At 47.0% G+C, this 25,686-nt stretch overlaps 2 protein-coding genes across 3 annotated transcripts; one reads left to right on the forward strand and one right to left on the reverse strand.

Annotated features, from left to right (window-relative positions):
- The first annotated feature begins 2,065 nt into the window (after positions 1–2,065).
- GGCX (gamma-glutamyl carboxylase) lies at positions 2,066–14,289 on the forward strand. Of its 2 annotated transcripts, XM_515586.8 has the most exons (15): positions 2,066–2,222; positions 2,625–2,795; positions 4,539–4,697; positions 5,009–5,174; positions 7,354–7,432; positions 8,023–8,129; positions 9,326–9,489; positions 10,132–10,397; positions 10,559–10,690; positions 11,063–11,214; positions 11,652–11,821; positions 12,022–12,152; positions 12,560–12,707; positions 12,882–13,077; positions 13,506–14,289. In XM_515586.8, exons 1-15 carry the CDS (start codon positions 2,180–2,182, stop codon positions 13,696–13,698), a joined length of 2,277 nt encoding a protein of 758 aa, XP_515586.2. In that variant the 5' UTR covers positions 2,066–2,179; the 3' UTR covers positions 13,699–14,289. The 2 variants fall into 2 exon arrangements, with proteins under 2 accessions (XP_515586.2, XP_001166967.1); XM_001166967.8 differs by lacking the exon at positions 2,625–2,795 and having other exon boundaries at positions 2,094–2,222.
- A 4,074-nt stretch (positions 14,290–18,363) lies between these two features.
- On the reverse strand, positions 18,364–25,326 carry MAT2A (methionine adenosyltransferase 2A). The gene is made up of 9 exons (XM_001167501.8): positions 24,264–25,326; positions 22,482–22,559; positions 22,265–22,387; positions 21,897–22,009; positions 21,670–21,813; positions 21,266–21,484; positions 20,892–21,074; positions 20,603–20,736; positions 18,364–19,974 (listed from the first exon to the last, which is right to left on the reverse strand). The coding sequence occupies exons 1-9, from the start codon at positions 24,352–24,354 to the stop codon at positions 19,872–19,874; spliced, it is 1,188 nt and encodes a 395-aa protein (XP_001167501.2). The 5' UTR covers positions 24,355–25,326; the 3' UTR covers positions 18,364–19,871.
- Positions 25,327–25,686: the final 360 nt, after the last annotated feature.

Genomic DNA, 25,686 nt, shown 5'->3' on the forward strand with positions numbered 1-25,686 from the left:
GAACTCCTGACTTTGTGATCCACCTGCCTCAGCCTCCCAAAGTGCTGGGATTACAGGTGTGAGCCACCGTGCCCGGCCTTTTTTTTTTTTTTTTTTTTTTGAGACAGAGTCTTACTCTGTCACCCAGGCTGGAGTGCAGTGGTTCGATCTTGGATCACTGCAACCTCCACCTCCCGGGTACAAGTGATTCTCCTGTCTCAGCCTTCTGAGTAGCTGGGATTATAGACGCCCGCCACCACACCCGGCTCATTTTTTTTTTTGTATTTTTAGTAGAGACGGGGTTTTACCATGTTGGCCAGGCTGATTTCAAATTGCTGACCTCAAGTGATCCAACCGCCTCGGCCTCCCAAAGTGCTGGAATTACAGGCGTGAGCCACCGCGCCTGGCCTCAAAAAAAAAATTTTTTTTTTTCGGGACGGCGTCTTGCTCTGTCGCCCAGGCTGGAGGGCAGTGGTGCGATCTCGGCTCACTGCAAGCTCTACCTCCTGGGTTCACGCCATTCTCCTGCCTCAGCCTCTCGAGTAGCTGGGACTGCAGGCGCCTGCCACCACGCCCGGATAATTTTTTGTATTTTTAGTAGAGACGGGGTTTCACCGTGTTAGCCAGGATGGTCTCGATCTCCTGACCTCGTGATCCACTCGCCTCGTCCTCCCAAAGTGCTGGGATTACAGGCGTGAGCCACCGCGCCCGGCCAAAAAAATTTCTAATACGGCAAATATTGAAAGATATAATCCACATAAACAAAGCTTTTAGGGTCTTCTATAATTTCTAACACTGTAAATGGTTCCCAAGACCCAACTGTTTGAGAACCGCTTCTCTGGGATGCCTTCTTCTTTTCCTGCTGGCTAATCCCAGTGGAGAGATTTAGGTATTTAATTCTGTTCCAGACTCACCTCTGAGAACCTTTCCTGATGGGCCACACTCTACTCACTGCCCTTGCTCTGTATCCCCTCTTCAGTTATGTTGTTCCTGTTTCCCTGTGTGCTTTTAATTTTCTTTCTTTCTTTTCTTCCCGCCTTTTCTTTCCTTTCTCTTTCTTTTTCGTTGTTTTTTTGTTTGTTTGTTTGTTTTTTGAGACGGAGTCTCACTCTGTCGCCCAGGCTGGAGTGCAGTAGCGCGATCTTGGCTCACTGCAACCTCCGCCTCCTAGGTTCAAGCGATTCTCCTGCCTCAGCCTCCCGAGTAGCTGGGATTACAGGCGCACGCCACCATGCCCGGATTATTTTTGTATTTTTAGTACAGACGGGGTTTCACCATGTTGGCCAGGCTGGTCTTTAACTCCTGACTTCAAGTGATCCGCCCGCCTTGGCCTCTCAAAGTGCTGGGATTACAGGCTTGCTGCCGCACCCGGCTTGTTTTTTTTTTTTTTTTTTGAGACGGGGTCTCACTCTGTCCCCCAGGCTGAAGTGCAGTGGTGCGATCACAGCTCCCTGCAGCCTCGAACTCCTGGGCTCAAGCGAACCTTCCACCTCAGCCTCCCGAGTAGCTGAAACCACAGGAGCGCGCCACGACACACAGCTAACTTTTTTTTTTAGTGTTTTTTCTTTTTTTGTTGTTGCCTTTTTTTTTTTTCTTTATCGATCCTCCCGCATTGGCCTTCCAAACTGTTGGGATTACAAGCGAGAGCAGTGCCCGGCCCCTACTGCTTTGAAACCTCGGTTCTTTGCAGGTCCTGGAAAAGAAAGTGAAGGGGTCGTGCAATAGCTCAAAACCCAGGCAACATTTCCAGGCGCGTCCTCAACTCGGCGTCACTCTGACAAAAAGTTTGCCCTTTGCGCCCGATCCCTCACACCAGAGAGCACCGCAGGGACGCAGGGACGGAGAGGACTAATGGGGTCGGGGAGGACCCAAGGAAGTTGGGGAACTCAGACTCTTTTCAGTGTTTAAAAAGCAGAGGCCCCCTCGGAAGGCATAACAGGCGAGTCTAACAGTGCCCCTGGAGATCAACGGCACTAAGGGGTACCTTTGCCCCGCTCCAAGGCTCCTTGTTCCGCCCCCTGCCGCCAAGCAAGGAATCCGGCGCCGCCGGTCGGGGGTAGTATTTACGACAGTGCTGGCGCTTTGCGGCCGGCCGCACAGCTGCTGACGCGTCGGGAGGCGGAGCCTAGGGAAGCAAATTCTCCTGGCGGCCTCCGTTCAGACGCGGCTGCTGTGACCCACCTGCCTCCTCCGCAGAGCAATGGCGGTGTCTGCCGGGTCCGCGCGGACCTCGCCCAGCTCAGGTAGGCTTAGGACCCCGCCCTCAGGCGGAGAGTTCCTAGGAGCGCTGGTCTCAGAGGGGCGGGGGCGGGAGGACGCCCAGTGTCTCCCGGTGAGGCGGTCGGGGGGGGTCCTCTGTGGGGAAGGGGGCGTGCTGTGAGACATTTGCAGCCTGCGGCTTCTGAATGATGATGACATTCGGGAACACTGCGGTTAGGGGACTGTAGTCTGAGGGGTTCGGGGACATTAGGGGATCGTGGAGAAGGGGCTGCACTGCAGGGATGTTTCCTATAGTCAGATCATTGAGGCAACCTCATTGAGCCAACCCGGGTGGGCGGAAGCTCTGAGCTGTTGGTGCTGTGATTTCTTTGATTTGAGGTGGAGTCCACCCCCGCACACACACTTTCTCCATTTATTGATTGCAGATAAAGTACAGAAAGACAAGGCTGAACTGATCTCAGGGCCCAGGCAGGACAGCCGAATAGGGAAACTCTTGGGTTTTGAGTGGACAGATTTGTCCAGCTGGCGGAGGCTGGTGACCCTGCTGAATCGACCAACGGACCCTGCAAGCCTAGCTGTCTTTCGTTTTCTTTTTGGTGAGTCCAGTTTACGGGTGGGAGCAATTTGGTTGAGAGTGGAGAATGACAATCTCTATTTTTTGGTTGCAAGTAGACTTAGCTCCCTTTTCCTCAGAGCTGAAGACATTGGTATAAAAGAAGAGGTCTTTGCGAAGTTTAGGATTAAACCTGCTTTGTCTCCTACAGTTAGGATTTACTTGGTGGCCAGAAATGCTTTTTTTTTTTTCCTTGGACGGACTTTCGCTCTTGTTGCCCAAGCTGGAGTGCAATGGCGCTATCTTGGCTCACTGTAACCTCCGCCACCTGGGTTCAAGCGATTCTCCTGCCTCGGTCTCCCGAGTAGCTGGGATTACAGGCGCCCACCACCACACCCGGCTAATTTTTTATTTTTTTTTGTATGTGTGTTTTTAGTAGAGACGGGTTTCACCATGTTGGCCAGGCTGGTCTCAAACTCCTGACCTCAGGTGATCCGCCTGCCTCGGCCTCCCAAAGTGCTGGGATTACAGGTGTGAGCCACCGCACCCAGCTAGAAATGCTATATGATATGTAGAGGCGAGGCAGCAGTGACCCATTTTGCTTGTGGCATGAAGTTGCCCAGAAGACTCAGAAAAACAGAGCAGGGGGCCACAGGGACCATACCTTTTGGCTGTGACTCCCTAATCAAGAGCTTCTTAACTGAGGCCACAGCATGGTGTGCTTGGAATGGTTTACAGATGTGCAGAGATATTAGTCCCCTTAGCCCAGTAGTTCTCAACTGGAGGGAGTTTTGCTCCCTGGAAGACATTTGGCAATGTTTAGAGACATTTTTAGTTGTCACAACTTGGGGGAGGAAGAATAGGTGGCTGCTGGCATCTCTATAGAGGTCAGGGAGTGCTCCTAAATGTCCTGTAGTGCATTGGATAATCCCCCTCAATAAATAATTAACCAGCCCAAAATGTGACTAGTCCTGAAGTTGAGAAACCCTGCTTTATCTCAAGCTGGCTTCCTGATCTGAGTAGCCTCTTCTGTTTATTCCCAGGGTGTTGACGAAATGCAACTGTTTTTGGAGTGTGCCAGGAAGCAGAAAAGGTTGAGAAGCACTCCCAGAGCACTTTCTTTCTTTCTTTTTTTTTTTTTTTTTTGAGACGGAGTTTCAATCTTGTTGCCCAGGCTGGAGTGCAATGGTGTGATCTCGGCTCACTGCAACCTCCGCCTCCCAGGTTCAAGTGATTCTCCTGCTTCAGCTTCCTGAGTAGCTGGGATTACAGGCATGCGCCACCACACCTGGCTAATTTTTTTGTATTTTTAGTAGAGACGGGGTTTTTCCATGTTGGTCAGGCTGGTCTCGAACTCCCAACCTCAGGTGATCTGCCCACCTCAGCCTCCTAAAGTGCTGGGATTACAGGCGTGAGCCACCGTGCCTGGCCTCCCAGAGCACTTTCTGAAGCTCAATAGGATGGATCTTTATAGCTGTCAAGATCCTAACAGTTTTTATAGCATTTTGTGCATTTCTGTAATTTAATCCTCTCTGTAGTCCTGTGATGTATTCCCCTTCTCACAAATGGGGAATTGGTTAACCAAGCTGCAGGGGCTGTTCTAGATGGCACAACAGATGTAGTACTGTGCAGAGTAGGCACTCAATAATTAATACTGAATAAATGGCAGAGCCAAGATTAGAAAAGAAGTCTGACCCTGGAGCTGCACACTGTCAACTGTGTTCCACTGTATTCTACTGCTTCCTTAGCTGAGGCCCAATGACCAACTCCCCTATTGCCTTCTTAGGGTTCTTGATGGTGCTAGACATTCCCCAGGAGCGGGGGCTCAGCTCTCTGGACCGGAAATACCTTGATGGGCTGGATGTGTGCCGCTTCCCCTTGCTGGATGCCCTACGCCCACTGCCACTTGACTGGATGTATCTTGTCTACACCATCATGTTTCTGGGTGAGGGGAACTGTGGGAAATATTGACTGGCCTGCCAGAAACACAGAAATAGAAGCATGCTGGTGAATGGTCAAAGTCTTTGGCACCTTATTTCACTTCTGCTGTGATCAATTTCATGCTGTTGACCTGTGTGTCACTTAAGCTGTGATCCCATAATTCTTTTTAAAATATTAAAATAACATTTAATTTTCATTTAGTTTTATGTGATTATACAATGCTTGATTTTTCTTAATTCCAACCATATCCTGGTCCAGGGAAACTGGGCCTGTGGTGATCTCTTGACCTCTTAATCCTCTCCCTACAAATCCCAGGGGCACTGGGCATGATGCTGGGCCTGTGCTACCGGATAAGCTGTGTGTTATTCCTGCTGCCATACTGGTATGTGTTTCTCCTGGACAAGACATCATGGAACAACCACTCCTATCTGTATGGGTTGTTGGCCTTTCAGCTGACATTCATGGATGCAAACCACTACTGGTATGAGTCAGGGGGGACAAAGGGGAGGGGTTGGCTGGGTCAGGATGGTTATCAGAGATAGGGGCCCAGTGAGGTTCTGGAATTTTTCAGTCACGCTTTGCAAAGTATGGTTACAAGGTCACTTTGATCTAGGTGGATTTGGGAGGGGAAAGGGCCAACTAGTTGGAGCGCTTGGGATGACACAAAGCAAAATGACTCCATCCCACCCCTTCAATCTTTCCCTATCTCCCCAGGTGCCTTGATTTATTCACCTCTTGTAACCCTCTTAGAGAGAAAAACAGAATACTAAAGCCAGACATGGCTGTTTTCAGATACTTTAAGTGTGGTTATGTAGAAGAGGGAGCAGACTTTCTCTGTGTGAGTCCAGAAGGGCAGAGTTAGAGCCAAAAGTAGAAGTTGCTGTGAGGCAGAGATCATGTCAGGAGAAGAGGGCCCACCAGGGCTGCTCAGCATTGCTGTTCTGGGAGGAGGTAACCCTTCCCCATTTCTGGCTTAGGTGATTGTCTCTAAGGGGAGGTGGAGAAGGGATTTGGAGATAAGGTGGTAGGGCAGTTGACCTTAAGGATTCTTTATATGTTGAGTGAAAAGTAATAAAATAGGTGTCAATAACATGAGTATGGGGAAAAAGACTCAAACATTGAATTCATTAACAGTCATTAAGTTTTATTTATTTTTCTTTTTATTTATTTATTTTTAAATAGAGATGGGGTCTCGCTTTGTTGCCCAGGCTGGTCTTGAACTTCTGGGCTCAAGCAGTCCTCCCACCTTGGCCTCCCAAAGTGCTGGGATTACAGGCATGAGCCACTGTGTCCGGCCTATTTGTTAATACACACATACAAAACCCCTTTGGTAAAACTTGAAACTCATTCAGAATGGCCAGCTCTGATCATAGAGAATTAAGAGGCAGTTTTGATAGAATATCTCTGAAAAGTTCCGTTGTGGGGATATTTGTTGAGATGGCGTCTCACTGTGTCGCCCAGGCTAGAGTGCAGTGGCGTGATCATAGCTCACTGCAGCCTCAACCTTCTTGTGTTTAGGTGATCCTTCCATCTCAGCCTCCTGAGTAGCTGGAACAACAGGTGTGTGCCACCACACTCAGCTAATTTTTAAAATTTTTTGTAGAGATGGGATCTCACTATGTTGCTCAGGCTGGTCAGAAGTTCCATTTTTATGACTTTATGCATTTTGAAAAAATCACATCATTTATTCAGGGTTTTCCACATCACAGGCACTATACTAAATATTTAGAGTTTTTCCTCATTAAAACCCTGTAAGGTCGATGGTGCTGTTCACATTTTATGTTTTTTGGAGTCAGGGTCTTGCTCTGTCACTGAGGCCAGAATGCAGTGGTGCAGTCATAGCTCACTGCAACCTCAAACTCCTGGGCTCCAGAGATTCTCTCGCTTTAGCTTCCCAAAATGTTGGTATTATAGGTATGAGCTACTGAGCCTGGCCTGTTCACATTTTAAAGATAAAGAAGCTAAGTATTATTGACGAGTGAAGAATTTGCCTAAGGTCAGCTAGCAGTTAAGAAACAGAAGTGAGTCCAGGTGTTCATGACTGCAGAGTCCAGTGCTCTTGACCACAGTGTAAGCTGCCCCTTTCCCAGCTTCTACTTCTTGAAAACTTGCTTTGCTTCTGCTTCCCCAGAGTACATCTGGTGTTAGTAGCCTGGGTCTAATCAGTTCTCTTCCAGAATACAAGCTGTTAGCAGGAACCCTCTTATACTGGATCCTGGCATCCAGGTCTATGAAATATTAGTTTATGTTGTGTGTTACTCTGCTGTTGAGGGTTTTGATTTTTTTTTTAAAGATAATACACCGCATATTTATTTACACACACATAGCTTTTCAAACACTCCATCAAATTCCTCCCCTTTTTCAGTAATTTTCTAGTATTGTAGTCCTTTTTTCCTGATTTGATCCATTAGAACAAACTCAACTGGGAGCTAACAAGAAATACTGAACTTTTTGCTGTTATAACTTAGTAGCAATATTTCTTCTATGACTTGTATAATCACGTTAGAATTTGCTCATATAATTCTAAAAGGTCTCAGAATAACCAGGGAGGATATGGGAGATGTGCCCAGGATAGATAGGATTATCGTGTATAAAAGGAAGGATGGAGATGTAGCTGCATTAAGCAGCTCCCCCCTCAATGTTTACCTCCCTCGGTATAGGTCTGTGGACGGTCTGCTGAATGCCCGTAGGAGGAATGCCCACGTGCCCCTTTGGAACTATGCAGTGCTGCGTGGCCAGGTACAGCATTTTAGGACAGACGGAAGAGTTCCTTGACAGCCATGTGGTCAGCATGGCCATCCCACTGCCAGACTACACTCTCCGCTGCCTCCCTGGATCTTCTGTTTTTAGTTTTTACCCTTTGCTGGAAAGCTAGGCTGGCTTCTCATTTTTTCCAATCCCTTAATCTCTGAATTCTCTCATTTGTCAAGGAAAGACTAGAGCTTTGTCCCTGCTAGATTGGAATCCTCATGACAAAGAGAAAGGATTCAGTCTGTGCTTTATGACTTCTTCCTTGGTGCCTGATACTGTCGCTGACATTGGTTGGATGTCAATAAATGCTGTTTGGATGAGGTGAATTTCTGAGATGAATGAATAGAAGATGGGGTCTATTCTTCCTTGGGCCCTGGACTCAGATCAGTATTTATTTTATTCATTTAAAAAATATATATAAGTAGATTATTTGGGTCAAGGACTGTAATATTTGGGTCAAGGACTGTAACTCAGGAGCATGGATTCAAGTTGTCCTAACTATATGTCCTTATTTTATTCTTGCCTATCTGTAGAAAATATTCTTTTTGCTTGAACTTTGTGTCACATTTTATTTTCAGATCTTCATTGTGTACTTCATTGCGGGTGTGAAAAAGCTGGATGCAGACTGGGTTGAAGGCTATTCCATGGAATATTTGTCCCGGCACTGGCTCTTCAGTCCCTTCAAGTGAGTGGCAGTCATGGTGGAGGCCTCTTTGAGGCATGGGTACAGAGCAGGTGACTCATCTCTCTCAGTAATGGCACCTGTTCCTACTTTGCCTGAATTTGCCACATGCCTTCCTTTGTCCACTCATTTCCCTATTCAGCAGAAGCAGAGTCAGTGGTATCAAAAGATTGAGCCCTAGCTGCTCTTGGGAGATATATGGTATAGATAGGCAAGAAAGGAAAAGAAATTTAAAAAGGAAAGGAAAGAGCAAGAAATTTAAAAAGGAAAGGAAAGAGCCAGAACTGGCTGACTTGGCGAGTGAGCCAGTGCCCTCAGCAGCTGCCTTGGATGGTGCCTGTGTCCTTGCCTTGCCACTCTAGCCTCCCATCAGAGCCCTGCAGCTGATGTACTGAGAAGATGGGCACTCACTGTTCAGGCTCTGACAAAACCATTATTACCACTTCCACAAAACAAAGGGTCACCTTTCTGATTTGTCTTCTTCCCATTTCTTCTTTCCTCTTGTTTTGCTTTATTCTCTTTCTTCTTCCCTGTTATTTTCCAGTTCCTGAAGTTCGACTTCATTATGATGTTAGCCAAGCATTCACCTTTTAAAGTGTCCTCTCACTCATGACCTCCGTGGGGAACGTCCCTTCCACAACACACACACATCTCAGTCAAATTTTGTCCTAGGAGATCTGCCCTTGCTTATTACATAGGATATGTTAGAAAACATTGAACACCTAAAGTGTGTGAAAATGTAGAGGGGGCTGGGCATGGTGCCTCATGCCTGTAATCCCGGCACTTTGGGATGCTGGGGTGGGAGGATTGCTTGAGCCCAGGAGTTCAAGACCAGCCTGAGCAATATAAGACACTGTCTCTACAAAAAAATTTTTTAAAAAAACAGCTAGGCGTGGTGGCACGTGCCTGTGGTTCCAGCTACTTTGGAGGCTGAGACAGGAGGATTGCTTGAGCCCAGGAGTTTGAGGCTACAGTGCACCATGATCATGCCACTGCCTTCCAGCCTAGGCGACAGAGTGAAACTTCGTTTCAACAACAACAACAACAACAAACAACCTAGAGGAGTGTCTTCATGGGTGGATTATGTACCTTAGGCATCTACCCAGCCACTGGAGTAGCCAAGGCACATTCGTGCTGTGAATGTGCTTTGATGTGTTCTCCAGTGGGCTGGTGCTTGAACTTTCTCCATGTGTTTGCAGACTGCTGTTGTCTGAGGAGCTGACTAGCCTGCTGGTCGTGCACTGGGGTGGGCTGCTGCTTGACCTCTCAGCTGGTTTCCTGCTCTTTTTTGATGTCTCAAGATCCATTGGCCTGTTCTTTGTGTCCTACTTCCACTGCATGAATTCCCAGCTTTTCAGCATTGGTCAGTACCTGTAGCCTGGGAGGAAACAGGAACCACAGTTTTGCAGGAAGGGACTAGCCAGAGGCATTGTTTGGGAGTGGGAGAGGGTGGTGTGAGCAGGAGCTAAATTGAACCCAGGGCAGTCACTATGAAGTAGGCATAAATGGGGATAAGAGGATTGGGGCTTCTGGGCTCAGTTAGTATGTTGTACAGTAGGGAATCTCCAGGAAGAACAAATATCTTACAGTTAAGAACTACTTTCTGGCCGGGCTTGGTGGCTCAGGTTTGTAATCCTAGCACTTTGGGAGGCCGAGGCGGGTGGATCACCTGAGGTCAGGAGTTCGAGACCGGCCTGACCAACATGGTGAAACCCCGTCTCTACTAAAAATACAAAAATTAGCTGAGCATGGTGGCGCATGCCTGTAATTCCAGCTACTTGGGAGGCTGAGGCAAGAGAATCGCTTGAACCCAGGAGGCAGAGGTTGCAGTGAGCTGAGATCACGCCACTGCACTCCAGCCTGGGCGACAGAGAAAGACTGTCTCAAAAAAAAAAAGAACTACTTTCCTTTTCAGTGGAACACCTGGGAGAAGTCTCCTAAGGGAACGGGGTTGAAGAGGCCCAACCAAACTCCTGAAATATGTATTTTCTCCCTGCTTTCCTAGGTATGTTCTCCTACGTCATGCTGGCCAGCAGCCCTCTCTTCTGCTCCCCTGAGTGGCCTCGGAAGCTGGTGTCCTACTGCCCCCAAAGGTTGCAAGAACTGTTGCCCCTCAAGGCAGCCCCTCAGCCCAGTGTTTCCTGTGTGTATAAGAGGAGCCGGGGCAAAAGTGGCCAGAAGCCAGGGCTGCGCCATCAGCTGGGAGCTGCCTTCACCCTGCTCTACCTCCTGGAGCAGCTATTCCTGCCCTATTCTCATTTTCTCACCCAGGTTTGTAGGGGCTGTGGAGTGTACAGCAAAGGCTGGACTTGGAAAGGAACGGATGACAACAGTTGGGAAAGAATGGGGCTGGTTTTGCAGCCCCTTCTTGGTAGGGGATGGGGTCAGTGTGAGAAGCATTGAGCTGATTCCCCTCTGTGCTGCCTTCCCAGGGCTATAACAACTGGACAAATGGGCTGTATGGCTATTCCTGGGACATGATGGTGCACTCCCGCTCCCACCAGCACGTGAAGATCACCTACCGTGATGGCCGCACTGGCGAACTGGGCTACCTTAACCCTGGGGTGAGATGTCTGACGCTGACAATTTACTGTTCTTCAGAGCCCCCTTGTGCTTTGGGGTCTGGTTTTGTCTTACACACACCATAAAGCAAAACAAATTTGAGTCTGCTTTGCCTTTTCTCAAGAGCCAGATTGAACTATCTTTTATGTGGGTTGAGATAGGGCAATGCATTCATTTTCCTTGAACTGAGATTAGATTCAGGAAAAGAAAGCACCACTAGCCCAACAATGAAAAATTCATTCCCAAAGGCAAGTTCCATTTTTTTCTAGCCAGAATGGGCAGCAGGCAGGGATCTCGTTGTGCCATTGGCAGTGCATGACATGTCTTGGAAGTTGATAATGATGAGGTGGGACTAATATGGGGGTTTGGGGCAGGTATTTACACAGAGTCGGCGATGGAAGGATCATGCAGACATGCTGAAGCAATATGCCACTTGCCTGAGCCGCCTGCTTCCCAAGTATAATGTCACTGAGCCCCAGATCTACTTTGATATTTGGGTCTCCATCAATGACCGCTTCCAGCAGAGGTGGGCAAGGGGAGCAGAGAGTGGGAAAAAATGAAGCACAGTTCTTTTTACCAAGATGAACAGCCCTTGCTTCCTGGTATTGTCTTGCTTAAAAAGCTGTCCTTCCTCTAGTGCATGTCCCCCTTGATCTGGTTGTGGGCATAGCTGGTTGCTTCCAGCAGGGGGCACCATCATCCAGGAGAAAAGTGAGTTGACTTGTTCTTTTAGACACTGTTGACACAATACCTTCTCAGGTAGCTACTAACCCCCATTATACCCAGTGCTCCAGATCTCTTCTGCCTTCTTTCTCTGCCCTGGACTGGCAATAACATGCTGACACAGGCCATTTCTTCTACTTCTATTCCCTGTCCTTAGGAATGATGATGAAAGGGAGAGAACTGGAAGTTCTGGTGGGTGGGTGGCAGTGATGTCCTTAGAACATGGTTTTCTTTCCTAAGGATTTTTGACCCTCGTGTGGACATCGTGCAGGCCGCTTGGTCACCCTTTCAGCGCACATCCTGGGTGCAACCACTCTTGATGGACCTGTCTCCCTGGAGGGCCAAGTTACAGGAAATCAAGAGCAGCCTAGACAACCACACTGAGGTGGTCTTCATTGCAGATTTCCCTGGTATGGAGGAAAGTGAGGAGAGGCTTTTCTGTCTTTCCTTCTGGCTTCCTGGCCAGGGACATTCCATGTGGTGGGAAGGGAGAGGGAATGTTTTTGAAACCTAAGGGGATGATGGTGGTAAAGGTGTGATGTCTCTGTTCTGGCTGGGAGTGAGTTCACTCTGCCATGGGGTGGGATGATGAACTCTGTTGGTCTGGCAGGACTGCACTTGGAGAATTTTGTGAGTGAAGACCTGGGCAACACTAGCATCCAGCTGCTGCAGGGGGAAGTGACTGTGGAGCTTGTGGCAGAACAGAAGAACCAGACTCTTCGAGAGGGAGAAAAAATGCAGGTATTTTGCTGGGATTAACAACAGCAGAAAGAACTGAGTGCAGTGGCTCACACCAGTAATCCCAGCTTCTTAGGAGGCTGAGGTGGGAAGCCAGGAATTCACAGTGAGCCTGAGCAACAGAGTGAGACCCCATCTCTAACAATTTAAAAAACAATGGCAGAAAGCTTAGATGAGCAAGATTCACTTATTATAGACTGAAAATATTTTACCATAGCAGTAATGCAGTGGAGCTCAAAAAACAAGGGCCCCTGGGACTGTGAAGAGCCTCATCCAGGATTCTAGAGGTCTGTTACTTTCGATTCCAAAACACAATTGAGTAGAAAGAAGCCAAGAGTCATAGAGTAGGGAGGCCATAAGCTGGCTAGAGAAAAGCTGATGAAATTTATCCATTTCTTCTCCCTTGTCAGTTGCCTGCTGGTGAGTACCATAAGGTGTATACGACATCACCTAGCCCTTCTTGCTACATGTACGTCTATGTCAACACTACAGAGCTTGCACTGGAGGAAGACCTGGCGTATCTGCAAGAATTAAAGGAAAAGGTGGAGAATGGAAGTGGTGAGTGTATGAACATTTGGGCTGAGATAGCCTCTGGTTTCAAGAAGTCAGGGTTATGAATGATGTTCTAGCCATTCAAGAATGAACTTGAAGTCTCTAGCTGGCAGAAGGGGAGTTCTAAGGGAAGAGAGTGATCCATCTCAGTGATTCCTCTTTTTTCTGTCTTCCGGGCAGAAACAGGGCCTCTACCCCCAGAGCTGCAGCCTCTGTTGGAAGGGGAAGTAAAAGGGGGCCCTGAGCCAACACCTCTGGTTCAGACCTTTCTTAGACGCCAACAAAGGCTCCAGGAGATTGAACGCCGGCGAAATACTCCTTTCCATGAGCGATTCTTCCGCTTCTTGTTGCGAAAGCTCTATGTCTTTCGCCGCAGGTAAGTTCACAACAATATTTGTCATTGCCATCATATGTTGGCAAGCTTGGTAACTTTCCCCTGGGGAGAGTAACTCTAGAGACTGTCATACAGGAAAGGACAGTTTAGCTCTAGATATCTTTTCCTGCCATTCTTCTTGATTTACTGGAAGAATAAGTGGCCTATATCTGATGGCCTGCTTTCTTGTTCTGCCTCAGCTTATCTCCAGCCTCTCTGTGGGCTGTTCCCACCCTATCCTGGAATCCTCTACCAGACTGTATAAAGAGTGGGGTACCCTTCCAGCTGGGAGATGGAGGGTCACTTGGGGGGAGATTCCCATATATGCCTGTGTGGGAGGAGCGAGGACCAGGTGCTTTCTAAGGGCTTTAGCTGAAATTCTTCTGGTGAAACAGGAGTTTGAACTTGGTCGGCTTTTTCCTGTTTTTCAGCTTCCTGATGACTTGTATCTCACTTCGAAATCTGATATTAGGCCGTCCTTCCCTGGAGCAGCTGGCCCAGGAGGTGACTTATGCAAACTTGAGACCCTTTGAGCCAGTTGGAGAACTGAATCCCTCAAACATGGATTCTTCACATTCTAATCCTCCTGAGTCAAATCCTGATCCTGTCCACTCAGAGTTCTGAAGGGGGCCAGATGTTGGGTGCAGATGTAGAAGCAGCCAGTCACAGACCCATTCTATGCAATGGACATTTATTTGAAAAAAATTCTCAAAAGTTTTTTGTTTTTTTTTTTTGGGAGTGGGGGTCTAAAGCTGTTTTTAACTCCTAGATTACAACTTAGAGGAACCAAGGAAATAAAGCAAATAAGATTTAACAACCCAAGATTAAGAGGCCAGGAAGAGGTTAGAAGCAATGTGAAACTGTCCTCCTAGGATAAGGTTTAAAGTGGCTTTTTGGGGGCTGGGTGCCGTGGCTCACGCCTGTAATCCCAGCATTTTGGGAGGCTGAGGTGGGCAGATCACTTGAGGCCAGGAGTTCGAGACCAGCCTGGCCAACATGGCAAAACCCCTTCTCTACTAAAAATACAAAAATTAGCCAGACGTGGTGGTGGGTGCCTGTAATCCAACTACCCAGGAGACTGAGGCATGAGAATCGCTTGGGCCTAGGAGGCGGAGGTTGCAGTGAGCCGAGATCGAGCCACTGCACTCCTGGGCAACAGAGCAAGACTTCGTCTCAAAATAAATAAATAAATAAATGGCTCTTGGGGAAAAGCAATTTAATGTACCACGATGAATAGCTAACTATTCCCAAGTGTTTGCTATGTGCTACACACCGCGTGAGCAGTGTTACCTGCATTATTACATTAGGCTGAGAGGTAAAATTATTTGCCCAAAGACATACAGCTAGTGAGGAATGGACTGATGGTTTGAACTTAACGTCTATTTGACTTAAGGTCCTGCACCCTGCCACTTGTAATTTTCAGAATCACTGATAATCTGAAATAATGCAGCTTAAAACGTGTTTTCTTAATTAAAAGTATAATTGGATGGTGGTCAGGTTGTAAATGCACACAAAGTAATTTATCTTCATTGCAATTTTGGTTCCTTCTTTGTTCCTATTATCTATATACACCCAGTGTTTCACTAGCAGTTATGAGAGCAGTCAGAATAGCAGCATCAAAGTTAAATAAGGAAATCTAGATGATTGCTAGATTTTCTCTAAAAATAAGCTTAGTATTTGGTATTATTCTAGCCTTTGGTGAGCAGAAGGGGAGGTAAAGAATTAACTAAATTTAGTAAGGGATTAGGGAATGCTTAGACATTTTGTAGGTTTGGGTATACAAGGGTAACTCAGGAAGCTCCTCAGTTCAGTGAAAATTCAAAGGGTTGGCACTGAGTTAGGAAGCGAGAATGCAGGGTTATGAAAAAGGATCCCTGCTTTGGGAGCTCATGGACTTGTAGCAGAGACTGGTAGTAAATTGACAGTCTTAGTAACTTCTGTAAATGATTGCATCTCTTTGCAGGCTTCTCTTCCCATACTCTCCCCCACTCCTCCTCGGACAGTGTTCCGGGGGTTCTTTCCTAAGCAACTGCTTTTTCAGTATACATACTTCAGATGATTGTGTCTACTCCAGGATTTCCAACGATGCTAGGTTTCTTTCCTGTGCCCTAGACGTATAGGTCTAAGTTCCACCTGGATATCCCACAGGGCTATCAAGCTCAGTTCATCCTAAACAGAACTTAGATTCATCCCCAACTCAGACTTGCTTATTCTTTATTATTGAATGGCAGCTCTGTACCTTAGCCAAGCTGTTATCTCTAGGTCATCAGCCTTGACTCTTCCTTTTTCCTTGCATTTCTTAAAATTGCCAAGTCCCATCAATTTTACCTCCTGGATACCTCTTGAATCTATTTTTTTAAAAGACAGGGTTTCACTCTATCACCCAGGCTGGAGTTCAGTGGCACAATCTTGGCTCACTGCAGCCACCACCTCCTGGGTTTAAACAATTCTTCCACTTCAGCCTCCCATGTAGCTGGGACTACAGGTGCCCACCACCACGCCCAACTAATTTTTGTATTTTTAGTAGAGACATGGTTTCCCACATTGGCCAGGCTGGTCTCAAACTCGTGACCTTAAGTATCCACCTGCCTTGGCCTCCCAAAGGGCTGGGATTACAGGTGTGAGCCACTGCGCCCAGCCAAATCTGTTTTCATTACTACCTGTATCTGTATTTTCAACCTTTGTATTAGCATCTAGTTATGGATAGACTAGGACAGGGCCGACATGTTAGTTGTCAAGCAGATTGCCACCCTCCCCCACCACTGAGGAGGCCAAATGGGGTTTGGTGGAAAATCCCTAATTCATTCAAGGTATTATATGGGCAAGCAATGGCTGTGGCACAGGGTCCCCTGATTACTTTGTAACAATGGGTGGGAGGGATGCTGATTTTCAATCCTTTTGCAGATCTTCTCTCATAGTAACACAATAGAAGATACCTTGCCACTATGTTGTTTGCCGGCAAGTTTAGCTCTTTCCTTCTGTTTGTTTGCCAAACTCACTGTACCTACTTGACTAGTAACAAAAGTCCCAAGAGTTATTTGGGAGAAGACACTTGAAAAAGTATTTTTCTAAATATGGGCAAGGATGCTGCCCTTCCCCAAACTGTTAGTATACCACCTCTCTGACCAATTTTCCCAAGGAAGATACTGGGGTAGGGTGAGGTGTAAAGAAAAAGTGGTCATGTAAATACTGGTAATAAAAGCTGTTCAGTGGGGTAGAGTTGGGTTGCAACTGTAGCCATTCTAAAAATGGGCTATCAATGTCCTTTTAGCCAAAAGACTTTAGTATACATCCTCCTCCTTCTACCCTCAGGATTTGGATCTTTGCCCCTGATGGGTATCCATCCCCTTTGAAACTTTAGAAAGGCAGGTTATATACAGAATGTTCAACCTAAAGACATTTCCTTAAGTCATACTTTCATGCCTTCTAAACTATAATCACCCTTATCATCCCCTGCTGTTATGGTTTCCCTCTGCTCCCTGTGGCCTAATGTTCCTCCACCACCTGAAGGTTACTTCAGGATACTTTTCCCCTAGGCTGGGCAGGACAACACTATCCCCTTAGTCCACAAGCTCCCTCAAGGTTGGGGAAATCTTTGTTTACTTAGCAAATACTGAATATAACCTTAAAGCGGTTACTTTTGAAAACTTCTCATGCTATTCTACCAACTTAGAGGCACCTATCCGTGCTCATTCCCCTATGTAGCCAATATGGTTATCTGCAATGTATTGGCATCTAAAAACTCCCTTATGAAACTGCCAGACTTGTTCTGGAACATTTCAATTACATGCAAAATTCAGGTTCTCAAGTTGGAACAAGTCTAATTGATACACCTCCATAGGTTTTAACCTTGCCCTCCCCCTACTTCCCAACAGATTTCCAAGTTTTTTAAGAAGGAGCCTTGCTCTGGCCCAGGCTGGAGTGCAGTGGCGCCATCTCGGATCACTGCAACCTCCGCCTCCTGGGTTCAAGTGATTCTCCTGCCTTAGCCTCCTGAGTAGCTGGGATTACAGGCACCTGCCACCACGCCCAGCTTTTTTGTATTTTTGGTAGAGACGGGGTTTCACAGTTTGCCAGGCTGGTATCAAACCCTGACCTTAGGTGATCCAGCCGCATTAGCCTCCCAAAGTGCTGGGATTACAGGTGTAAGCTACCATACCCAGATTTCCAAGGCTTTTTTTTTAAAGTCTGTTACCCTGGCCGGAGTGTGGTGGCACGATTTCAGCTCACTGCAAGCTCCACCTCCCGGGTTCACGCCATTCTCCTGCCCCGGCCTCCTGAGTAGCTGAGACTACAGGTGCCTGGCTAATTTTTTAATATTTTTAGTAGAGACGGGGTTTCACTGTGTTAGCCAGGATGGTCTCGTGATCTACATGCCTTGGCCTCCCAAAGTGCTGGGACTATAGGCGTGAGCCACTCCGCCTGCCCTCCAGATTTCCAAGTTTTTAAGTCTCCATGCAAACAGGCATAAGCAAGCACTCCTTGGCTCTACATTTGCAGGACAAGAGTAAAAAGCTGGACTACTATTCAGATGTTGCTAGAAATGTAATCCAAGTGGCTATTCTCTATGCATGTAGCTCCTAGGTTCAAGAGCAGTGTGGTCTGCGGATTTTCTACACAACCTGCCATAAACGAAATTTAAGCCCTTGGAAATTTACAGCATTTTCAGTTAATTTGCATATTTATCTCTGCAAGATATTGACTAGAAATCATGTTTCAGAACTTCTCAAATGGAAACATCATACAGCCCTTAAAACTAAGCTCATAATTTAAAAATGTATGCAGATTAATAGGCTTAAATTGCCAGGACTTGATAGACATTACCACTTCCAGGTTAATACTTTTAGCGGTTTTTATGCCTTCAATGGTTTGAAGCCCTTAACCTTAGCTGAAAACTTAAAAATGGCATTGAATGGCTGCTGCAATAAGGACACATGAATTTTGGCCTAAGTGCACTAGGAGGACCAAATCTTGCTTAAGCTTTTAAAAAATGCCCACACGCTGGGTCTAGGGATTGAGGTTATTTTCCTGAATTATGGCTAATTATGGATTACAATTCAAGATTAAAGATACACATATAGTATTCTCAGGTCATATTCATATGATAGCATTTTTTAAGAGCCAAAGTCTCAGTCACCCAGGCTAGAGTGCAGTGGCTTGATAATGGTTCGCTACAGCCTCCAACTTCTATGTTCAAGTGATCCTCCTACCTCAGCCTTTCAAAGTGTTGGGATTATAGGCACGTACCTATGGCCCCAAAGCACTTTAACAAATGAGTAACAGACACAGTTAAGGTAGAACCTAGCATTTTATTTAGATCTTCATTGAACTGTTGGAATTGAGAACCAGACATACGTAATAAACCTCCAAAAATAGATCCTGAAAGGCACTTTCTGCTTAGGGCAAGCAGTCATGGAATAAGCATGTAAACAAGCTGGCTTCTCTGTACCACACCAGCCAAGTCAGCTTTCTCCATGGCCAGCCGCACCAGCTCTGCCCTCCCTTCTGTTAACACCAGCCAGACCCCCTGTAGGTCTAACCCAAGGTTTTTCTGTAGGACACCTTGGCCTACCTGGGAATGCTGGAAACATGTTGTTAAAGGAATCATGGTGTTGAGAGAAAAAAAAAAAATCTTTTAAAAGCTGCCATCTGAGGTGATGGCTTCTCTGTACTTACGCCATACCCCAGAATACAATAAATAAGCAATTAGAAAACGTTCAAGTATGAAGGGATTTCCTCCTCCCCGCCAAAAGCACTGCTCTCTGAAGGAAGCTGGTTTCTCTGTAGCTACACCAGCTGTTCAGAAAGCTCATTGGACCTGGTTTTGAAAATAAAACAAAGTTAAAACCCTGGGAGGAGTTATTGTGCAGTGTGGAGTACTCAGGCTTTCTTATAAAGAAAAAAAAAAGTTATCTGGTACCAAAGTGTGCAACCTACAGACCCTCAGGTACTGCCCTGTGACTTCTCTGTATGACATCACAAGGCTGCCAAGTGCCTGTTTTTCTAGAACTAGGAGTTGGTGAGGTTTGGCTAGTGCTGAAACCATGCATAGGATTGGTTTACTAAATTAAAACCTTATTACGTACGTCCTCCAAAAGACAGCTGAAAGTGGAGAGATTTTGATTTGGTGCTGTTAGAGGTGGCAATTAAGAGCATAAGCACCAGGGAGATGGTTTAATGGTAACTGCCTTTTTTGATGTCAGGCTGGAGCTCCAACTGGGAACTTGCGTTACATGCAAGATTGATTGGATAGGGAACACTCCCTGACAAAGAGCTACATAATTAGAAATGGATCAAGTTACAGGGAGGATAAGGGGAAGGCTTCACATTCATAATAGAGCTCAAGACATTACAAATTCATGCTGACAGGGCTGTGGCATTGCCAGACAGAGGCTATAAGTGGAACTACAAGTACTTTACGTGCACATTACAAGGACATTTTCAGCATCTGGTGGGGAAAGTCAATGCAATTATGACTTTGGAGCGTTGGGTGATAGGGCACAAAGGTTCAATTTCAAAGCATTATTTACTACAGTGTTGTTTCTAGGCAGTTACATGGATCACCTATGCTCACTAAATTCATTATAATGGTGAACAAAACACCTAGGGACAGAATAGCAAGCCCAACTTACAGTCCCCCACAAAAGCTAAAATTCATGTCATTGACTAGAGTGACTGCAACTGGTCAGGAGCTGAAAGAGGACAGGAAAATTTAGGAAGGAGGGCCCTTTCCCTCAGAGCTTGAAGGCTTCTCTGTAGCCTACGCCAACAAGTCTGGGGAAAAAAGGCTAACACTTTCAATATTTAAGCTTTTTGGGCACTTCCCATGGGAAGCTGTCCCTACCAAAGTGGCCATAGGCTGCAGTCCTCTGATAAATTGGCTTCTTCAGATCCAGATCCCTGGAATATACAAGTCCGTAACTTAATATGTAGCATTAAATTAAAATAAAGCAAAACAATCAGCAAGACTCATTTTCAAGAGCTCTGGCAAATGAGTTCTCTGGGATATGCTAGGAAAAAAATTTGTGGCAAAAGTGTTACTTCCCTGGTGTCCAAACTCCTTGCACAGTCCTTATTAGTAACTATAGTTGTTTTTCCGTCCCTGGCTCAACAAATACGAAAACTTGTCATTATTCTGAGAAATTTCAATTGTCAAAAAGCTCACCTGAGATCACACAATACTTACCAAGGTCCCGCCGCCCACGCCCTACCATGGTTTTTACATTGTAACAAACCTTGAGCAACCCACTTTATTTTCTTAACACCCTTAGGTAGAAGAGCACAAAGCTCAAATATCAAATCTGGAAGATTCTCTAGAGTGGTTAGCCTAAGCCATGGAGCACCGTAATTTTAAATTTCTCAAATAACTAAGTCTTCACTAAGGCAGCAGTTCAAAACTGTTCCAGGAATTAAAATATATTCCCATTTGAGAAGTCTTCCTTCACACCTTCACCTCCTCAGCCTTAAGTATATACACACACACCCACACCCTCAATACTTGACTAGCAACAGGCTTTACCATCTTTACCTGACAATGACCCCAGGGCGGAGATCGAAATTCTTCTTCACAATCTCTAATAGCTCTCTCTCACTCTTCTGAGAGGTACCATAATGGAAAATGGAGATAGATAATGGATGAGAAACTCCAATAGCATAAGAGACCTAAAAGGATTCAAATGTCGTAAGAATCAGTGATTGCAAAGACCCATATACTTGTATAATACATTGGTATAAAACAAGTAGTTAAGTAGATTACTACTAAATACCCTCCCACTTACATGACTTTTAATCGTTCCAGTTATATAAAGAGTGTATACCTGAACAAGAACCCTCCGGCACAGACCTCCTTTAACAAGGGATTTTGCCACCCAACGAGCAGCATAAGCAGCTGAACGGTCGACCTTGGTATAATCCTTTCCTGAAAAGGCACCTCCTCCATGAGCACCCCAACCGCCATAAGTGTCCACAATGATTTTCCGTCCAGTCAAACCAGCATCACCCTGAAATTACAGGATTTAAGTTACTTTACGCCTAGTGCTTTCCAAGTGGATTAGGTTGCCTATTCTGAATTCATTCAGCAAATATCCTCCGATGATTCACATGTAGGTTTCAGAAAGCCTGAAAAAAATGTAGTAGCCAAAATTTTAAGTAACCATCAAAAATCCAGAAAAATGCAACAAAATGACATTACCTGAGGCCCACCAATAACAAATCTGCCACTTGGCTGTAGGTGGTAGATTGTATCCTCATCAAGGTATTTCACAGGCACAACTGCTTTGATGACTTTCTCCTTTAGGGCATCCCTCATCTCATCAAGACAAACCTCTTCATCATGCTGAACAGATATAACAATTGTGTGGACTCTGATGGGAAGCACAGCACCTCGATCCTGCATATACTGCACAGTAACCTTGAAGGCAACACAGGTCATCAGAACATCATACCAAACAATAGCTTTGTATTTGTTTCTCTACCTGAAGTTACAATATAGGAAGACAAACGCTATTTTTTCCAGTTAGCTATTATCAAAATTATGGATCTTCTGTGCTGATGTAATAAATGATGAGACAACCAAGCTTTATGATCATCACTTACTTGAGTTTTAGAATCAGGGCGTAACCAAGGCAAAGTGCCATTACGGCGTAGTTCTGCCAGTTTGGCATTTAGCTTGTGTGCCAAGACAATGGTTAAAGGCATACACTCCTCAGTTTCATCAGTGGCATAGCCAAACATTAAGCCCTAAAGAAAGAAAAGTCACCAATGTGATCAAGCTCCAGAATTTAATGTTAGAAGAGATTAAAACAGCCTCTACACCAAGATACCTGGTCTCCAGCACCAATGTCTTCTTCATTTCTGTCAAGATGAACACCTTGAGCAATATCTGGTGACTGTTGCTCCAAGGCTACCAGTACATTACAAGTCTTGTAGTCAAAACCTATAAGCAAAAAACACAACATCTTGTTTACGTCCTAGAAATACCTGCTGTTTACAGCAATTATCTGGAATTCTAAACACTGCTGAAGAAATCAAATATACCTAAACCATCGGACCTTCTAGAGAATGAACAGAATAGGGCTTAGTGTATAGTAAAATACAACTGGAGTTTAGGATTAGCAGGAATATTCTAGGAGTTTCTTCAAACCTCACAGCTGTTACCTAGAAAAAAATGAGCAAAATCATTAAAACACACCTTTGGAAGAATCATCATATCCAATGTGTTTAACAGCTTCACGAACCACTTTCTGGTAGTCAACAGCAGCTCTGGATGTAATTTCCCCAGCAAGAAGGATCATTCCAGTTTTAGCAACAGTTTCTAATAAAAAGAGACATTCAACTCAAACATCACTTCTATAAAAATAATTTTTATGCTATCTTTCCACCAGTTGATAAGCACATTCTGAACCTACCACAAGCTACTTTGGCATCAGGATCCTGCTGAAGGTGGGCATCAAGGACAGCATCACTGATCTGGTCACAAATCTTATCTGGAAAAGAGAAATTCCTGGCTCAATTTCTTTAACTTTAAACAAAGTATGTATGTATGTATGCAAGCTCCCTCCCTGTTACTATCTGTAAAATCTTTGGAGATTTTAAAAAACATGCTTAATACGTCTTAATTCACTGTATATGCACTTTCCTCCTAAAATTCAAAGTTTGCATTATAAATCTAATCACCAGAAAGGTGAACTGTTAGTCCTATATCCTTTAAAGAACAGAATTTGCCCTATATCATATTCACTTCCACAACTGTACCAAACCCCTCTGCACCTGGGAGTCTGGTAGAACTGAGGCCACAGGTAGGCCAGTTTCCCTAATCTTAAGGAACACCAATTATAATGAGCAACAAGATAATTCAATTAAACAATTAAATGAAAAGCATTTTCTGACTAAAATGGCAATTATCTGATTTTGCTGTTAGGAGTTGCGCAGGAAACAAAAGCTCAACAGTGTAGAAAATGCTCAAACGTATTCCGAATCCATGTCTCCCTGCTTTGTCATCTATTGTTAGGAGGGAGAACAAATATCTCCCTAATTCAAGTTCGTTTTTCTGAATTTTCTATAACCGCCTAAAACAGAATCCAAATATAATGTGGAAGCCAGACTGCAGGCTCTGAACTTCGGTCTACTACTAACTGGTGTAACAGCTAACCTTCAGCACTCATCAAGATCCTGGGTTTGTCCTCTCATACCACTAAGTTACTTGTGGGATTTCATCATGGGCACAGTAAACTGACCAGACCCTAAAGCCACCAGATAGCTAGCTACTGCGGTCATCCTAAGGGCAGAAACAGCCTAAAGAGCCAAATAATCATCTTTACTAGCCGATATGCTCAGGCTGAGATTCTCAGTTCCTGGAAATAGCTTTACTCCTCCTTCACGTGCCAATTGATCCCCATAATGGCGGTTGAGCGGACAAAGCCTCAAGTAAAACCCTGCACCGAAGACTTTAAATGCGAACCCAAAGCAATGGCAGCTCCTAATTCATGCTTCCCATCCTTTTCACAAGGGGTCCAAATAAGGACTGCCTTCTTGGACATGCGCTATATTTAGTCAGAGGCCGTCACCTTGGAGGCAAGGCCATATCCGCCGAAGGGCATGTGCGTATTCTCCAGTGTGTAGTCAAGACCTAACCACTGAGGCAGTGGAGCCAGACGACGTCCCAAGGCATAGGCCCCCCACCCCTCAAACTGAGGGCCAGGACAGCCGGGGAGGCCCACGGCTCCCCCTCGCCCAGACACCACATGCGGCAAACACGTGGTCGCCGCTGCAATGCGGGGCGCGCGCTCCCGAGGGCCGGACGCGAGCACGCGGGGCGGGTCGCCCACTCCAGGTTTGTCAGACGGCAGGGCCGGGAGGGGTTAACAGTGCCCTCCCTTCCCGGCCAGAACTCACTAGCGACCACAGCCCCCGCCCTTCACGTTTTCTGGAACCTTCCGCATGCCTAGGCGCGCGACCGAATGGAAAGGGAGGGGGGGAAGGGAAGGGTGGAGAGGGGAGGGGGAAGAGGAGCGGCGGCCACGCGCCAGGCCCTGGCGGCGCCACGAGGAAAGCGCGCGGTCGCCGCTCTTCCCATCACCCGGCGGACGAGGACGACCCGCGCGGGCCCCACCACCGGCCGGCCGCAACCAGCCGGACCTTGGCGCTGCCTTCTGCCCCGCCCCACGCTTCGCTTCAGGCCGTCCCCTCACCTGGGTGGCCTTCCCCGACCGACTCTGAGGTGAAAAGGAACGTGCCCTCCTCGATGAACGCCTCGTGGAAGCCGTTGAGCTGTCCGTTCATGTTGGTGTCGGTGTGCGGAAGTGGCCTTACGAAGGAGCAGCGGCGAGGCGGCAGCGGCTGCGAAATGCGCAAGCTGCGGACAGCGTCCTACTCGTAGCAGGCGGGCGGCGCGGAGCGAACGAAGCGGCGGGCGGTGCGGCCCGGTATTTATAGAGCAGCGCCCGCGCGCGCCCGGCTCGGGCCCCGCCCCTCGGCGCCGCGCGCCAATGCAGCACTTGCGCGGGGGTCGGAGGAGGAAGGGCAGCTCGCTCCGCGGAGTCCGGGCTGAACCACACTGCGCGGCCGCGGGAGGTGCCGTGGCAATCCAGCCCTCCAGAGACCGTTCAGCTATCTTGAGCCGCTAGAGCTAGGGGAAAAATGCAGACGCGAGGAGACGGGGGGGTTTGCTCTTCCTTGTTTCATGTGGGAGAAAAAGCGACTGGGGCTTGCTGGACCCGCTCCCCTGTGCGGTGACATGGCACCTCCCTTCCGACCGTTGGCCGGGATAGCTTTCCCGGAGGTCGCGTCCCCCAGCGGAGGCGGCGGGAATCGCGGAGGTTTTGTGCTGCGGCTGGGGTCTTTCTGGCCGTCCCGCCTCTAGATGCCGGGTGGCAGGGAGCCGGTGGCGGTCGGCCATGTGAAGGTGGCCATCTTGGCCGGCCAGCGAGGGCTCCTCACGGCCTTCCTTCGGCCTCCCTGCCCGGCTTGTTGCCGGCCCCGGGATATCTGAGGGGCGCAGGCCCACCTTCTAGTCGTTTCCTGGTGAATGGCTCTGCTGAAGATGGCCGGAAAGCAGATTAATGAGGGTGCTGCCATCGATTTAAACAATCGCTCTCCTGCCCGCTTCCCTGCGCTAAAGTTTCTGAGGGATCCTCACCCTTCGTGGTTCGTGGACTTAAAGTGGAGGCAGCGCTCCAGCCTTTCCCTCCAGAGAGAAAGGAGGCCGCTCCCAAGTCCGTCCTTGCCCCGTGGCCTTCCTGTTCCTTTGAAAGGGGGGGGAGGGGAATCGATGTTTCAATCCTCTGGTCAGGAGAATATGGAACGAACATTTCTTTTTTGGTGGGTGGGGGCTATTCGTTCCCTTGAATGTGCTTAAGCAGATCTCTTGACGGCGTGGAATGGGCTGTTTCATGAAGCTTTCACTTTAAAATGTCCACCTGCGTTTGTCCCAGTTTTGCCCAATAAAGGAATTACAGGGAAAAAGAGCGAAACAAAACTTGAACCAGCAAGGAGTATGGAGTCCCGTTTGGAGGGAGCCCGCCTTGGGGGCGGGGGTCTCTGCAGCTTGTTCTGGGGCTGGGCCTCGGTGCAGGTCTGGTCGGGCTGGTGGCCTGGTGGCCCTGAGCGGGGCGC

This window comes from Pan troglodytes, chromosome 12 (genome assembly GCF_028858775.2).
Source record: "Pan troglodytes isolate AG18354 chromosome 12, NHGRI_mPanTro3-v2.0_pri, whole genome shotgun sequence".
Classification (NCBI taxonomy): domain Eukaryota; kingdom Metazoa; phylum Chordata; class Mammalia; order Primates; family Hominidae; genus Pan; species Pan troglodytes.